General features: G+C 35.7%; 1 protein-coding gene across 1 annotated transcript; it reads right to left on the bottom strand.

The window, feature by feature from the left end:
* Positions 1-949: 949 nt before the first annotated feature.
* LOC128526638 (sodium- and chloride-dependent GABA transporter 2-like) lies at positions 950-11,580 on the bottom strand. Its single transcript, XM_053498709.1, has 14 exons — positions 11,377-11,580; positions 10,308-10,442; positions 9,176-9,316; positions 7,831-7,918; positions 7,612-7,744; positions 7,364-7,498; positions 6,171-6,274; positions 4,812-4,936; positions 4,601-4,713; positions 4,315-4,452; positions 3,936-4,038; positions 3,716-3,816; positions 2,209-2,379; positions 950-2,095 (listed from the first exon to the last, which is right to left on the bottom strand). Exons 1-14 carry the CDS (start codon positions 11,576-11,578, stop codon positions 1,979-1,981), a joined length of 1,806 nt encoding a protein of 601 aa, XP_053354684.1. The 5' UTR covers positions 11,579-11,580; the 3' UTR covers positions 950-1,978.
* Between the last annotated feature and the right edge of the window lie 6,789 nt (positions 11,581-18,369).

Genomic DNA, 18,369 nt, shown 5'->3' with positions numbered 1-18,369 from the left:
ATCAAATTTTCTGGCACTGAATAATATTATCTATTTCATGTTAAATAAAAAGTTGTGCAGTCACTGCAAAGTTTTAAAGTAGGCTGTTGCCCTATAAGTTACCCCCATAAGTTGCCCTACAATGCCTGAACAAACTGAGAGATGTGTGTCTTATATGGAATGAGTCTTATCAAATGTTATACTGTATTTATTTATTTATTTATTTTATTCCAAAGAATATGTGTCGACAAATTAATTAAGACATTTCTGTGGTACATAAATAGGTTTTGCCAGTATACTGGGGCATTTGTCAAAAAGTGTCCCACATTACCTAAAATCAAACTGAAACTGGTATTTTTTTATTTTTTTTTACATTGCATCAAATCACAAATAATTGCCTAAAACTCTAAACAGCATGCCACAACATGTATATTGCTCACAGAAACAAATTATTAAGGGAGCACAAAAAAAAGGAAAACATTACATGAATAGATTTTTTTTAATTACATAAAAAAAGCAAATGGTGTGGCATGTACAGTATATAGTGTACTACTGTACAAATAATTTTTTAGATTTTGCATGGGGCGATAAAAATACAGCAGACAGTGTTCGACAGGGGCCTTGTGTTTGATATGTGCTTCATAGAATCTAACTATAAATGCTCTTTTATTAACCTTGTCAGAGGCATTTTTAAATGCATATATCTAAGCTTTATACCTTCCAAAGACATTTGTGTGACTGACTCTATCATTCTTGTCTGATACCAGCATGTTTTTATTAATTCAAGAGCAGACTAGAAGAGTGTTCAAAATGATGATGGTTGAACCACTTGATGTGTGGAAATCCAGTCAATGCAGTGCACACACACACGCACACACACACATACACACACACACACACACACACACACACACACACACACACACACACACACACCTGTAACCACCTGTAAAGTTTTTCCCTCCTCAGGTGACTAGGTGTCTGGTTGCAGCTGATGTTCATGTGTGTAGTTGCTTACTGCACAATGTGTATGTGATATGCATAAAAACATTAGGATTCCTGGAAATGTTTGGCTTAAACCAACCGAGCAGCCCCTCCTTCAAACCCTGACACAAGCTTGGCCTTCACTCTTCAGAGCAGGTAACAGCTTGTGTTATGCAGATTTAGATGATCACATCCATTCAAATAACCCCCGGCCAAATATTACACACTGATCTCAGCTCCAGCGATTACAGTTTTTACAGAGCTCTGCACGTTTATAATAAAAAAATAAATTTCATCTTGTACACAACAGTAAAAAAAAAAAAACTTTCTACATATAATAAAAGAGTATGTTACAGTATGAATTACTTATAACTGATTATTTCTGGCTGGGGAGTTGTAGTAAGTGTACTAACCATTCACTAAAAATACTTGTTAACTGCTCTGGATAGGGAGATGTAGGGAGTAGAAAGAGGGGCTACTGATCTTGTTTGGGTGAAAAACTTTGTAGGTTTCAGGTATTCTAATATTTAGAAAGAAAAAGTACAGGGCAAGTATGAAATATTCCATAACCACTTTAAACTGAACTGGAGTGCCACAAACACTGGGGTCCCTGAATATTCTAGTTTTTTCACAAAAGAGAAGATTTTTATGTCATTTGCCAAATGCCCTGATCCTTTCACATATTCTATAAACGTTCAAGGAAATAATACAATGGAAGTATTTTACTGACACACTGACAAACACTAACAGTTGCCCCCCTCCCTTACATTCTAACATACATTGTTAGTTGCCAGTTTATATTCTAACAGAAATTATAAAAGTCTACTTCAAAACACAATCCTTGTGATTAACAGTGGAATAACCTATGTGGTCTTGTAATACATAGTGTAATTTAAAATTTCATAAAACTGCTTAACCAATGGCAGTGTGTAAAAAAATATGTTCAGAAGCTGATGTACACTGAGTTAAATAAATAAACCCACAAAAGGCTTAAAATGTACACCATGGTTTTCCTTCAAGGATCTTCTTGACTTTGTGGCAATGCTGTGAGGCCAATAAATGTTGAACAGTTTTCTTTTCTGCTTGAGTTCAGAGAAAGGTTTTTGTCTGGGGTGCAGAGAACATGGAATCTCTAGGGATGGTCAAAGATTATGAGTTGCAACAAGTAACAATAAGTAATAAAACATAAGTAATCAATTTAATTTATTTTAAGGTTTCTTGTGGTAGACATGGAATGGAACATACCTGTCTCAATGAGCCACTAGAAGTGAGGAGAGCATAAATCATCCAAAGAGGAACCAATAAAGTTGAAGAGAGTGTGAAGTACCAGCCAATAGCGTAGCCCCACCAGGGATATTCAATTATATTGTTAAACTTCAGAGGAGTGAATTTGACAAGAGAGAAGACAAATGTACCCTAAAGAAAAAAAAATTAAAATCAATATCATACTGTCTATAACTTTCTAACAAATAATGTACACTCTATATAATATGTAATGCTACCTTATCTTTTTCCCAGAATACATTATACTGTACAACAATGACCATGGACCCCCGCATCCTCCTTATGCAATACAAAAAACTCATGAGGAGGATCCGACCCGTAATGTCCCTAATGTACTTCAGCCATATCAGATTCTGTCCCCATGATAAGGAGTTCCAGAAAACCCAGCATTTGGAAGAGCATTTCAAATTCTGGTTGACAGTAGACAGATTAAAACTGTGTAACTTAGGGACAAAAGACTTATGAGATCTGTCTTAACAGCCACATTAGTCTCCTTGGCTAAAGGGAGCTCAGCTAAAGAACAGAGCTCAGGTTAGAAGCAGATGTCTTGTTCCAAGCCCAGTGCAAAGGACACAATGGGGGTAAAATAATATTTTGCTATATATTATACCAGACATATACCAAAATATTGTGTGGTCAAATATACATATGACAAAGTGGGGAAAATAGGCCATCTGACTTTAAAGGTCAAAAAATGTGTATAAGTTAAAATTTTATATTTAATGATTTTCTGCCAATGCTTCCATTTTTACATTTATTAAGAAGTTACAAAATCCCCCAAATTTTCCATATGGAGTTAAACAGTGGGAATAGTATTCATATGGGTGCAGTTTAAGAATAGACCAGGACCGCTGGGAGAAGACAGCACCAGTATTGCAGTATTGACCTGGTCCATACTAAGATTCTTCTGGGACGCCACAAAAACTAAAAACGAAATTGCAGTGATATGAAACTGATATTTAAAGTTTGACCTTAAGGTGGTTGTGCAAGAGGAGCTGATAGACACTGGCACACACGAACAAAATTCTTCTCCAACAGGTTGCTTAAATTGGGTTCAGAAATTATCGGAAAAAAAAGGTTTACTGGTTCAGAAATTATCGAAGAAACAAATGTGCTCCCGGGATGTAACACGTCCGTAAATCAGGGACCAGCTGTTTTACAGATTTAAATTTTTTGATATACTTATATTTAGCCTTCTTAACCTGTCAGAAAACATTGTCTCAGGCTTTGGTAAAAAAAAAAAAAAAAAAAAAACTATAGTTTGCATGACAACTTACTGGCTTGAAAAGAGACATAATCTTAAACAAAGGATTGGTCTACAAGAAAAAAAAAACACTGGAGTACATAAAACAATGATCATGAAATTTACAGACCCTGGGGCTATTATTACTACCAGATGTGTTGAGTCAGTAAATTATTTATAATAAGCAAAAAAAAAAAAAAAAGTCAGAAAACATAAGATACTTACAGTGCAGACCAGAGGAATAATATATTTCCAAGAGTACTTTATTAAGAACAGTGGTCGATAGCCAATCATGTCCTCAATATTATCATGCAGACGGTTAGCTCCTAAGAAAAATATATAATAATTATATATTTAAATAACCATAATTAAATACTGATTATGCATTACTCTTTATATACAACTTTCTGCAATCTGAATCTGTAGGCTTTAGATGTGCACTCACCATACACCCAGCCAATACACACTGACTGCAGAATGGCGAATAATAGAAGTGTCATCCCACTGCAGCAATAGTAATCAAACAACTGGAAAATATATAAGCCACCCTGAAGAGTGAAACCAAGAGTCAAAAACAAAACCATGGTAAAGAATTGTCTCTTTAAATACTTTTGACTGTATTATGTTTCCAGAAACTTTTAAAAGCTTATAGAGATATATTCAAGATTTGTTATACTAAAGATATACTATGGAGTATATAATTTAGAGGTGTTATTTTTAAACTAATGGAATTTCTGTGGATTTTACTAAAGTTTACATAGACAGCAACGAAAATACATTGCAAGTAAACATTTTATCTATGGTAATGAAAAAATCATAATGACCTCTGTTACCATAACCAGGCCAATGAAGAAACACCCAACACAGATGAAGAGCAGAGCGAGTTCTCGTCGATAACCACGGAGTAAATAGGAAGGGTAGAGATCAGTTATAGCTGTCATTAATGTCTCCAATCCCACAAACTAATCAGTTGGGGAGGGGCAGGGGTAGAAAGATATATAAGAATTTACAGCAAATTCACATCGCAATTTTTCCTTTAAAACATTAAAAATTGTAAAAATGATTTAAAATTATTTTTAACAACTTCTGCTAAGTTTTCCTTGTGCTGACCTCAGTGTCCAAGCCCAACAGAACTATCATAAAGAAAAAACAAAAGGCCCATAGTTGTGGAAAAGGCATCATCGCAACTGCTCTGGGATATGCAATAAAGGCCAGCCCTGGACCTGAAAAAATATTATATGTGGATGACACTTTGCTCAACAAATAAAATTCCCTTTAAGTGTTGGTTGGAATTAATAAATAGGTTAATAAGTTTAGACACCTGACTCTGCCACTGTTGAGATGTCTGTCTCCTGCTCATAAGCCATGAAGCCCAGCACTGAAAAGATGGCAAAGCCAGCAACAAAACTGGTGGTGCTGTTCAACAGGCAGAGATAAATACAGTCCCTGCAAAGCAAAGAAAACCAGATAATCACTGACCATCCATGCTATCGTGTCATGTGAAAAAATACACAAGATTTAATCATATAAATTCACAGAAAGCTGCTGAGCTACCACTTTGGACTCTTTACATTCTTTTATATACTGCACTAGCAGTTCTAGGGATTAAGCACTCTAGAAGCACACAAGTAACATGTTACTGTAATACATACATACATTCATGCATATATATATATATATTTTTTTTTTTATTTTATTATTATTTTTTTTTTAAGTAACTAGTAACTTAGAAAGTTGTTTATCAGTATAGTAACGAAGTAATATGAACATATGACATATTTAATAACTAGTAATACAAACGTGACTACCTTTTGCGTTCATGCTTAAGTCAGCTTAAGTAATGTAATATATTGTAATATAATTCTTGTTGTATTTATGGGTGCCACTAGCGTGAATGGCACACTAGGCATGAACTCCCCTTTAGCATCTCGTTTGAAAAAGGGAAAAGGAAAAAAGGACCAGTCTGCTCCAGCTTAGTCCAAATTATTTGTTCAGACATTTAAAGTAGATAACATAGCTGCATATATTTTGCCCCTTCCTATACTTCTTCTTTCCTCTTTTTTTCCAAACTAGTCACATGATGGCTTTGGAGTCAGGACTAAACCATAAAACTAAACCAAGGTAAACCATTTACCTTGGTTGTGTGCAAACTGGATTTATATTATTCACTATTATTTTGCATAAAACAGCGATGTTTAATTTGTTTCAGCTACATTATAAACCTCTCGCCCCAGGGCATAATGGCAGGTTAAGATGGGACTGCATACGACCTCTTCTTGGTCAAACTTAGGAAAAATTGCCTCTGGTTATATATTTTGGCACCCTCTTATAGCTGCTTCTGCATCACCACTGCATCCACTCTTGTGCATCATTGCTGCCATCCCGACTTATTTCGAAAAATTAGGCGGTATATTATCTTTTAAAAAAGACAGCATATTTAAAAATAACATGTTACCTAAGATATTAACTTGTAATGATAATATATTAAATTTATAGAAAAGTAATAAGTAGTAGTAATAGTAACTCATTACTTTTTAAAGTAAGTAGCACAACACCGCATATGTGTTAACGTAGGGATCAAGTTTTTCTGCATGGGTGTGTGCGTTAATTATTTGATACATTAATGACCAACCTGGACTTTGAAGTACCCTATCTCCAAAAATTTGCTTATTTCCCTTACTTGTAGCAGTTATTGTTGTACTTGTTGTAACTTCCAAGTGCAGCAAGGCAGCCCATGCAGAGAGCATAGGAATAAAAAATTTGAGTTCCAGCGTCCATCCACACCTGCGTACCAAGATGGCATTTACTCACCAGACATTTACAATATGACACACAAAAAAAACAAACGGGTTGTAGCTCTTTATTGATCAAATTAAATTGTAACAAGTGACTGATAAAATAATATTGAGCAAAGCAACTATTGTTGTTGTTTAAAATATTCCAATGTATAAACAAATTACAAGTAGTTGTCTTTTGAGATTGTACTCAAAGAAAATATATAAATATACATAAATGTAAACAAAGATTCTGAATGTACTTAAATAATGTGTGTGGGCATGTTTGAATTTGGGTGTTATAACAATTTTATTTAAATTATAACATATTGGACTAATGATAAGGATGACAAAAGAGAAGCTACTGTAACAGTTGCTTTGCAGAATGATCTGAAAGGACTCGGAGGGAAGGAACAATACAAAATAAACAATAGTCAATTAATTACACTATAATCATCTTTGTTCTAAAAACCCATGCAAAAATCCTATGCTAAAAAGAAGGCCACAGATGTCTGTCAACATTCGCAAATCATTTGAAAAAATCATAAAAAATTCTTAGCAAAATTTTGCCTTATCATGCTTGGAGAAAGAAAAAAAAACGTTTCATAGTAAATCAGTGAAGTAATCCTACTGTATATCACTAAAAGTTTATGGACACCTGACCATCACACTTATATATATGGGCCTTCCCGAAAATCTTTTGCCACAGTGTTTTAAAAAATGATGTAATAGTTTAGAAAGTATTTCTACCTGTTTGTTGCAAGATTTTATTCTCTGAAAAAAAAAAAAGACCCTAAATCTATTCCAGTGTGATAATGTGACCATAATAAATTTTACCACAGTATAGGTCCCATGGTAGTTAAATGGTAACTGTACCATGGAATTTGACAGTACCATGGTACAGTATACTGTATGGTACCACTCTATGGTGCATGGTCCTACCATGGTGCATAGTTTTGTACTGTAGTGAATTGTGAAGTCATTGAAGATTATTAGACAAAATTAAAGGCTAAAAATAACATGATTGGGTGTTGTGCCATTATGCTATATCCAATGCATATGCAAATATTTTTTACCTAAAATCTGCTTATATTTCTACCTGTGGGTCCATGAGACGTGTAGGATCTGGGTACAGGTAAAATCTGATGCCATCAATGGCACCAGGCAATGTAAGTCCACGCACCAACAGCACCATCAACATCACATAAGGAAAAGTAGCAGTAAAATAGACCACCTGGTGGAGAAAGAGAAAATTTGTTTTTTATGAACTTATAACAAAGAACATTAAATGATTACAAAGTCAGTCAATCATCAATTGCCTCTAAATAAGTCTAATGAGACACACACCTTGCCAGTAGACTTCACTCCTTTCCACACACAGAAGTAGCAGATGATCCAAGCCAAGAGTAGACACAAAGCCAGCTCCCACCTCACATGGCCCAGCTCATCCACACTGCTTGTAAGATTTAGCACTTTCTTCCTGAAACGCACAAACCATAGTTGCACCATTTCCTTCTGAAAAATCTAAAAACATGATTTATTGGAAGTACAGGAAAAACAACTCACTCCCAAAACTCTTGTTCAGGTGAAGTGGCATTTTCTGATCTACTCCAGTTGCTAAATTTGTCCTTTTTATCAAATTCAACACAAGTTTCTGTTAAGAACAGAAAACACAGCTAAAAATTTAAGACTTTTTTTGTAAAAAGCACATGCACACAGTCACTGTTATAGTTAATTCTGGGTGGTTTTAGTAAAAAAAATAAATATATATATATATATATATATATATATATATATATATATATATATATATATATATATATATATATATAAAAAATTTTAGTAAAAAAAAAAAATATATATATATATATATATATATTTTTTTTTTTTTTTTACTTAGAAATCATGAAGGGGTCTACAATTTTCAGCATACAGTTGGTGCATTACCACTGTGAGACACAGAATCTAAAAAGAAAAATCCGGAAATTTCATTGTATGATTTTTTTTTAACAATTTATTTGTGAATTACTGTGTCAAATAAGTATTTGATCACTTGCTTATCAGCCAGATGTCTGACCCTCAAAGTCCAGTTATTTTGCTTTTAAATAGTCCAGCTACACTCCGCTCATGATTCTAAATTAGTGGCACCTGTTTGAGGTCGTTAGCTGTCATAAAGACACCTGTGCAACCCACAATCAGCCAAAGTCTAAATGGATACATAGGGTATCAATGATGCTAAGAATTGTAAAGAATCAGCCCAGAACTACACAGGAGGGGTTGGTCAATGCCGGGAAGAGAGCTGGAACCATTGTTTCCAAGGCTACTATCAGTAATACACTAAAACGTTATGGTTTAAAATCTTGCATCGTACGGACGTTTCCCCTACTTAAGTCAGCCCATGTCCAGGCCCGTCTGAAGTTTGCCAGGGACCACCTGGATGAACAAGAGGAGTCATGGGAGAAAGTCCTGTGGTCAGATGAGACGAAAGTAGAACTTTTTGGTCTTAACTCCATTGGCCGTGTTTGGAGGAAGACAAAAAGGGGACAGGACGACTGCACTGTATTAAGGAGAGGATGAATGGGGCCATGTATTGTGACATATTGGGCGAAAACCTCCTTCCCTCAGTCAGAGCATTAAAGATGGGTTGTGGCTGCATCTTCCAACATGACAATGACCCAAAGCACACAGCCAGGTAAACCAAGGAATAAGAAGCATATGGACTATTAAAAAGCAAAATAACTGGTCTTTGAGGGTCAGAAATCTGGCTGATAAGCAAGTGATTAAATACTTATTTGACACAGTAATTTACAAATAAATTGTAAAAAAAAATCATACAATGTGATTTCCAGACTTTTCTTTTTAGATTCTATCACAGTGAAAATGCACATATATATATATATATAAACCATACCAGTGTTCCAAACATTGCTGCAGCTAGCCCATGGTAGCTCAGTACTAAAAGAGGAAAAGAGATAAAAGAATGCCCAGGCCATGATGATAATGTAGTAGATGCTGGAATGCAACAGTACCACTATAGTTCCATACCCCAAGCCTGCAGAAAAAAAGTGGAAAATACACTCATTGAACAAATTAATTCTGTCATGTTAATGCTGATGAGTGACCAAGAATTAGTCATATTTTTTTTCAACATGACAACCTTCTTAATAGTTTACCACATGTCAGATTTTTTATTTCTATTTTAAGTATTTCTTGTATTTTTCTTCCTAGAAAACTGTCTGCCTTTAATATATGGTGCAGAATTAATTTGTCATATATTTGTGTCTAATTTCCAAATGGCAGTCATGGCTCCCCACTGCTGTTTCAGGCTGAGCCCAACCAGGTTATAAAATTATGGCTACAATAAGGTTCCTCTAAAGGGTGTCTAAGTTTACTCTCATCAGTAAGGATGCGAATCTGATTAGAAGCATTGTTCGATCAAATTATTATATTTTTTGTTAGTTTAGAGATGTTGGAAAGAGAAAATCAATGAGGAATATCCTTTCTTCAAAAGCAAACTGATGAAGTGACCTGCAGTAGGAATTCATTGCTATCAACTGCAATCTAAGTAAGACTATTTTGATGATAATAATAACAATAACAATAATAATAATAATAATGATAATAATAATAATGATAATAATAATAATAATAATAATAAAGATAATTAGTAAGATAATTTTATTGTAAGTATAATAATACACAATACTGTGTGAGACAATACAGTATATACAGATAGAGATAGAAAGAGATTAAGAGAGTAGTCTCATCTAGTGTAAATCTTTTTTCTGATGATGTTGATTTATCAATTTATAGCAGGTTATTTTAAAATGGTTTCAGATTCTTTCTGATTCACTTGGATCCACAGAAGAGGGAAAAGTAGCAGTTGATGGTTTACCACAGCGAATAAATCTTTGACTTGATCAAAGATTTGCAATATACCTCCAATTATGGCCTAAGAAGTTTTTAACTTTTTAGACTTTTTAGACTTTCCATACTCAGGCGACGGGCTCCCTACAACTCTTTTTTAAACTGTAGTCACTCACCTTCAAACAAAGGGCAGATTTTCCTCCAGCAGGTGATGCTACCCTGACTGGTGTACTGACCCAATGATATCTCCATGAGAAACAGTGGAATGCCACAAGCAAACAGGAAAACCAAATATGGTATTAAGAACACTCCTGGGGATCATAGAGACAATTTTTGACCCTTTGAGCTTAAATGGTTTACATTCAGAGCAGCCTAATATACACTTTTTTATAACATACTGTATATCATGCTATACAGTGAGGTAAAATAAGTTTGTTTGCATTAACTTGTATTCAGACATCACAGTTTACCAACATTTTGGCTAATCCTTCCTGGCAAATCATTTTAATTTCCCTAATATTTTGTAGGTCACTCTAATGGAAATCATCCACAAATTATTAAGGGGGGATGATTCAGTTGATTGACTAGGTTATGCAAAACCTTTTGAATTGTTTGAGACACTGTCCTGATTTTTTTTTTTTTTTTTACAGATTCCATTAGTGAAAAATGAGATTAAATAAATTTCTGTTATGTCCTGGGACATGCTCCATTTATGTCGTTTACTCTGGACAATGCATTCTTAAGATTATATATCCACAAAAAATGATATTTTGTTTTATCATTTGTACTAAAAGACTTCTAAAAGAGATTTGTATGGGGTATAGGAATGGCAAGGACAGTTTATTGCTTTTTGTTTTCTGGCTTAAAAAACAAGGCAGTTCAAATTGAATTACTGTTTATCTCTTATTCCCCTCATCTATACCACTTTATCCTGTAGGGACAGGGAGGCAGGGGCTTGGAGCCTATTCCAGGAAGATTCCAATCTGTGTCTATGTATCTATTTATACAATACATTTTAAAATTTCAAACATACTCTGCAATTTTTAATGGGTGCAAGTTCTCCTGAAACTAATTTCCAGAAGATCTCCCTAGAATTTACTATAATTTTAAGAGAGTACTTGTTTGGTATCAAGTACAGAAAGTCCCCTTTCCAATTTCCAAATTATCTGAATATGATTCAGATGTAAGAATATGAATATGTAAGGATCTTTAATGAGAAATACAATGCTCATTCTTTATACCTACCACCTCCATTCTTGTAGCACAAGTAAGGAAACCTCCACACATTTCCTAGACCAATGATTTGTCCAGTAACAGCCAGGATAAATTCTACTTTACTTGACCAGTGGCCTCTCTCTTTAGTTTTGGCCTTTGTACTAACTGTTCTTGAGTACGCTTTTGACTCTGGATTAGACAGGTCCACGTCTGGATCATTGCGTATCGCCATGACACTGAAAAAGGGAGAAGGATATTTTTTAGCATCTACAGTATGTAAAATCAGAATAAAATAAAATCACAGCGATATTTAAAAAGTATTGCTTCTGCTGTTACTTTTGGATTATAATTTTTTATGTGGCACATTTAGAGACAAGTGACCACCGTTATAATCAAAGAGCTTGAAATAAAATATGAATAAGAACAAAACTATAAAAATCCTATAAAAATAATATAAAGATTTTAAAATATATTTCTTTCTTTCTTTCTTTTTATATAGCTAGCTAGTTATTTCGCTCGAATTTCCCTTCAGGGATTAATAAAATTATTTTGTGTAATAAAGCACCAGTGATCTTGCTTGTCTACTAAGCTTAAGTGATTTTCACAAAATGCAAATTCAAATCACTGCATGAAAAGAGGCGTATTTGTACTGAGAAACTCCTGTACTCGGAAGTATCTACTGTACACGTACCACTGAGTATATACATGATATTCCACCAAGCTAGGATACTTCCGGAATAATACCATACAGACATACTGTATGTACACGTACCACTGACCATATATATGAAGTTCCACCAAGTCAGGATACGTCCAGAATTATACTAATTTGGATGTATCTTGCTGAGATATCTTTTCATGGTACAGCCATTTGTTGCCATGGTATAATCCACTTAGGGATTTTGTCGTAGACATTAACACCTCAAGCTCCATATGCATTTCAATGCCATACAACTCTGCCCTGCCCTATTGGTTTTTTATCTTAACATTGATTGAACACTTCCAAAACCCAGACATCCATTGGACATTCCCCAGTCACTTTCCCGTTAATATTATTTGATTGGTCACATTTTTCATTTAGCCCAGCCCAAGCCCTCATAGCTTAGTGACTTTATTGGGTGTTGGGCGTTTACAGTATGTACATAGACCCTATACCCCTCCCCCCACCCGACTGTACTATACACCCCCACATCCTTAAATAAATGACAATAGAATTAATTCAGAATTGTCAGAAAGAGTCAGAAGCTGGAAACTAAAGGATGATGTGCAATGTTGTTAGTGGTTATGCCACACAGGTAGGATGTGGGTTAGAAGAGAAAGGAAAATTCTGAAGTGAGTTAGATAAAGTAATGCAGAGCATCCTCAGAGGCTCCCCAAAGTCCGCGAGCACGGAAGTGCCCGCTGGCTCATGATAGTATCCCCTCTTCTATGGACACCACCTAGCGTTTTAGCGGGTGCGTTAGGATGTTTACTGTGGAAGTCATCAGTGAGGGGTGGATCCAAAATGAATCTGGATCCCAACCAGTAAGTACTGGAAGCCTCTGTCTCGTCGTTGGGCCTTTCAAGAATCTCACCACCATCGATAATTTGATAAGGAGGAGCTGGGCGGGCGGGTGTTTTCAGTGGGCAAGAGACCAGAGGCTTCATTCGGGAGAGGTAAAAGGAGGGGTTTATCAAGTCTGACGGTGCACGAGATGATCACTCTAATGATAGTAAATCATCATCATGGGATACAGTGGTGTGAAAAACTATTTTCCCCCTTCCTGATTTCTTATTCTTTTGCATGTTTGTCAGACTTAAATGTTTCTGCTAATCAAAAACCGTTAACTATTAGTCAACGATAACATAATTGAACACAAAATGCAGTTTTTAAATGAAGGTTTACGTTATTAAGGGAGAAAAAAAACTCCAAATCTACATGGCCCTGTGTGAAAAAGTGATTGCCCCCCTTGTTAAAAAAATAACTTAACTGTGGTTTATCACACCTGAGTTCAATTTCTGTAGTCACCCTCAGGCCTGATTACTGCCACACCTGTTTCAATCAAGAAATCACTTAAATAGGAGCTACCTGACACAGAGAAGTAGACCAAAAGCACCTCAAAAGCTAGACATCATGCCAAGATCCAAAAAAATTCAGGAACAAATGAGAACAAAAGTAATTGAGATCTATCAGTCTGGTAAAGGGTATAAGGCCATTTCTAAAGCTTTGGGACTCCAGCGAACCACAGTGAGAGCCATTATCCACAAATGGCAAAAACATGGAACAGTGGTGAACCTTCCCAGGAGTGGCCGGCCGACCAAAATTACCCCAAGAGCGCAGAGACAATTCATCCGAGAGGCCACAAAAGACCCCAGGACAACATCTAAAGAACTGCAAGCCTCACTTGCCTCAATTAAGGTCAGTGTTCACGACTCCACCATAAGAAAGAGACTGGGCAAAAACGGCCTGCATGGCAGATTTCCAAAGCGCAAACTTTTAAGCAAAAAGAACATTAAGGCTCGTCTCAATTTTGCTAAAAAACATCTCAATGATTGGAAAGACTTTTGGGAAAATACCTTGTGGACCGACGAGACAAAAGTTGAACTTTTTGGAAGGTGCGTGTCCCGTTACATCTGGCGTAAAAGTAACACAGCATTTCAGAAAAAGAACATCATACCAACAGTAAAATATGGTGGTGGTAGTGTGATGGTCTGGGGTTGTTTTGCTGCTTCAGGACCTGGAAGGCTTGCTGTGATAGATGGAACCATGAATTCTACTGTCTACCAAAAAATCCTGAAGGAGAATGTCCGGCCATCTGTTCGTCAACTCAAGCTGAAGCGATCTTGGGTGCTGCAGCAGGACAATGACCCAAAACACACCAGCAAATCCACCTCTGAATGGCTGAAAAAAAAACAAAATGAAGACTTTGGAGTGGCCTAGTCAAAGTCCTGACCTGAATCCTATTGAGATGTTGTGGCATGACCTTAAAAAGGCGGTTCATGCTAGAAAACCCTCAAATAAAGCTGAATTACAACAATTCTGCAAAGATGAGTGGGCAATTACTTTTTCACACAGGGCCATGTAGGTTTGGATTTTTTTTCTCCCTAAATAATAAAAAACATCATTTAAAAACTGCATTTTGTGTTTACTTGTGTTATCTTTGACTAATAGTTAAATTTAAGTGTGACAAACATGCAAAAGGATAAGAAATCAGGAAGGGGGCAAATAGTTTTTCACACCACTGTAGTTTGTGGGACATGGTCTTGAGAGGGATATTACGAGCGGATAGCATGATTCTTTGGCCCTCTCTTTAAAGTGGTGCTTTTGAATAGCGCTGGTCGGCCTGACGTTTAAAGGCTAAGATGAACATGCTGATCTTTGACATTCAGCCACGTTCTCCGACATCAATGAATGAAAGCTTGGGCGGAAGGGACCGAATATCACAGGTAGCACTGAAAATGTAAGAGGCCAGTGGCTAACATAGGCAAGAAGATGTGGGCATATTCCCAATCCATGGTAGCATCCGGCTACAGGAATGGGGCTCCTTTGAGGTCATACACCAAATGGCTGTTTCCAGGTCCTGGTTGGCTCGCTCTGACTGGCTGTTGGTCTGTGGAAGATAACCAGATAATAGGCTGGGCGTGGCACCTATTAACTTACAAAAGGCTGGGCGTGGCATCTATTAACTTATGAAATCCTTTTCCACGAATTCTTAAACAGTTTTTTGCAATCCATTGCTTTTGTAGGTCTTTTGGATAAAAGCTTATTCTAAATGCATAGCCTAAATGTAACAAGACTAGCAGTAGTAGTAGTAATGGCAGGTTTATTAAATAATAATAATAATAATAATAATAATAATAATACAGTGGAACCTTGGATTACGAGCATAATACATTTCCGGAAGCAGACTCATATTTCACACCACTCATTAACCAAATCAAATTTTACCATAAGAAATAATTGAAACTTAAATTATTCGTTCCACAGCCCAAAATAATAAATACATAAAAATAATTAACACAAAATATAAAGTAAAAACAAAACAAATTAACATGCACTTTACCTTTACAAAAAAGTAAAAAGAAATCCAGACGGATAATGTTTCCGTTTGTGCAAGCTGGCTCTGTGTGTGTGTGTGTGTGTGTGTGTGAGTGAAACTAAAGTAAGGAGCCGCTCCCCCTCTCCTCCTTCTCGTCTTACACAGTTACCCTTCCTCCACTCTTTTTACACACACAATGGAAACACTGTTTTATCGGAAAAATATACAAGAAATCTTTATACTGACACTTGATTGAGCGACACACTAACGGAATGACTGCTGTAAAGTAAAAATAAAAACAAATCAACCTGCACTTTAATTTTGAAAGAATCGTGACAGAGCAGTATTTTTGTGTAGAGCAGTATCTGTGAAGGCGAAACTAGAAGGGGTCTGTGTGTGTGTGTGTGTGTGTGTGGCACGGTGTCCAATGACACGCAAGCACACAGACACAAAAAGCAGGCTAATACAGAGAGAGGAAATGGATTTTTACCATCTCTAATGAGACTTGCTTTTGCTTTACACGCACGCTGTACACACACGCATACAGACACAAAATAAAATATGTTTCACACACACACACGTGGTCACAGTGTTATAGTAAACAGTACGTGCATGCACGGATGTTGATTATACCGGTAAGAGATGAGCACTAAGACCCAGCAGGGGAGACGATTACCCACAATTCCGCAATGCAAGAGAGAGAAAAACCATTGGTTGTGATCACGTGATGCTTGGCGCCAAAACAAGAAGCGCATGCGTGCTACATGATACTCGGTACTCATTAACCAAGACTTGTTCATTTTCCAAGTCAAAATTTATTTAAATTTTTTGCTCGTCTCGCGGAATACTTGCAAACCGCGTTACTTGCAATCCGAGGTTTCACTGTAATAACAATAATGTGCTGATTATCACAAATTATCACAAGATTTTAATGTTCATAGTATTCTACCTCAAAGCTGCTAGAATTGATAGCTAGAGAATCACTGTAAGCATTCAGTTAAGACAGTTTGATGTATTACATTTAATAATCTAAAATAAAACAATATATAATAAGATTCATTAACATGTACCTGGGAGCTTCCTGTACCTCGAAAAAAGAGTTTATGTACTGTGGAAACAGATTGCGAAAATGTCTGCATGGAATTATGAATTTGTGGGTACAGATTACAAAATCTGAGCGCACAGATTGTTAAACTGAGGGAAGAGTTTAAGAATTTGTGGGAATGGATTATCAAACTGAGGGCATAAATTAGGTGACTTACAGGGCTCCGTAATAATCAGTATGGTAAATAAATAAAAGAACTTAAATATAATAACTACTCTGTGGAAATTGGCTGCTTCAAAAGTAGCATTTTCAATATTTGGCTGTTTAATTATCTTAAAGATATTTAGCCTATAACAAAAATTTTGCATAAAGTAACCTGTAGTCATGATTATACAATTACTTTATACCTGTATACAAACATTATAATTCCACTGTTTGTTCTATTCCTCTGCCATTCTGTTTTCAGGTCAGAGGTTATTTTTATCAGCCAATCACAGTCCTTGAATTGCTGCATCCTAGCAATGGGGTCAACCACACATCCAAATTAAAATAAGGGTTTTCGGACTTTCTTTACTCAAAGTTGCTCTGAGAAGTTTCCTAAATCACTTTTAGTCTAGGACTCCCAGCTAGGACTTTTTAAGCTAAGATAGGAGCTCTCTAAGAGAACTCTAAGAAGCTTTGTGAATACGGGCCCTGATGTTTAATTTAAACATTTAAAAGTCCAAATAATCCATAAGCAAAATACTATATCATGCATTTGTTTTGTAAATTATACTTGCCCTGAGAGAAAATATTAATATAGTTGCAGAAAAACTGGTTGCAAAAATTTTTTTTTTTAAATATCAAATAGCCTTCAAGAAACCCCTAAAATGGCGTTTCAATTTATTTATTTATTTATTTATGATTTTGATGAAACATGTCTTTTCCAATTGTTGTAACATTTTTTAAATGATCAACAACAACAATACACACAACAACTGACTGGCGGAGTAAGAGAAAAAAAACATGAAACAGAGGAAGTAACATTAAGCCACTGGCTAACACCATAGGCAGACCAATGTTTAATTATTTTTTGTTTTTCATATTTTTCCAACCTTTTAAAACTTAAGCAAGTGTGTCACTCTAACCAATGCAACTCTATTACTCAGATCAGAGTAAGGCAGACCATTTTCAAAGATTTCTTTTTTTTTATTTACATAACTAATTTTGTCCTTGACCTTGACAGTAATGCTACACATCCAGAGAAAAAGCTAAAATTAGCATTGATTTGCAACCCTGTTACTCGCAACTTTGTTTACTGTAATTAGAGTAATAGAGTTGCATCTTACTGAATTTATTCAGAAAGGGCAATATATTTTCTATATTAAAATCAGACTGCGTAAAATTATGTTTTAAAAGTATTTTAAAAACATACTTTTTTGAATATTTGTGGTTGTGGTTTTAATAAACGTGGTTGCCAGGAAGAGCACACAAACAAAATCTCATTAAAAAATGTACCTTTGATGTTTGAGCTGAACGAATTAAATTATTTGGTTGTTTATTAGTTGTTGGGTTTTTTTTCATAAATAACAGACATTGATAAAGGTTACATTTTTCAAATGTTCTGGTGCCTAAATTTGTTCTCGAATCCTGGAACGTCACCATTCAGCTGTTCTAAGTAGTTATTCGCTAGTAACTGTAGAAATAAGTAGCTGACCGAGTGTTTTAGAAAAATACCTCCATGGTCAGAAAAATAAAATACATGTACTCAAAATCGCGGGTACTGATTCATCTGAACCGTGGGATTCAGGAGATCCGCCGGACTCGTCGCAGCGCCTAGTTCATGAGTCCAAAGATTCGGTGGATTCTAGAGAATTCGTTGAGTGCCCTCTAGTGGAGGGACCTGACTAAAGCAGGCAGAATTCCCACATACTTAAGTTAAAGGACTCATGAGATCCGTTCAGTAGGTGATTTAGATAG

Source organism: Clarias gariepinus, chromosome 6 (assembly GCF_024256425.1).
Source record: "Clarias gariepinus isolate MV-2021 ecotype Netherlands chromosome 6, CGAR_prim_01v2, whole genome shotgun sequence".
In the NCBI taxonomy this organism is placed as follows: Eukaryota; Metazoa; Chordata; class Actinopteri; order Siluriformes; family Clariidae; genus Clarias; species Clarias gariepinus.
This window is presented reverse-complemented; position numbering and strand designations above follow the sequence as displayed.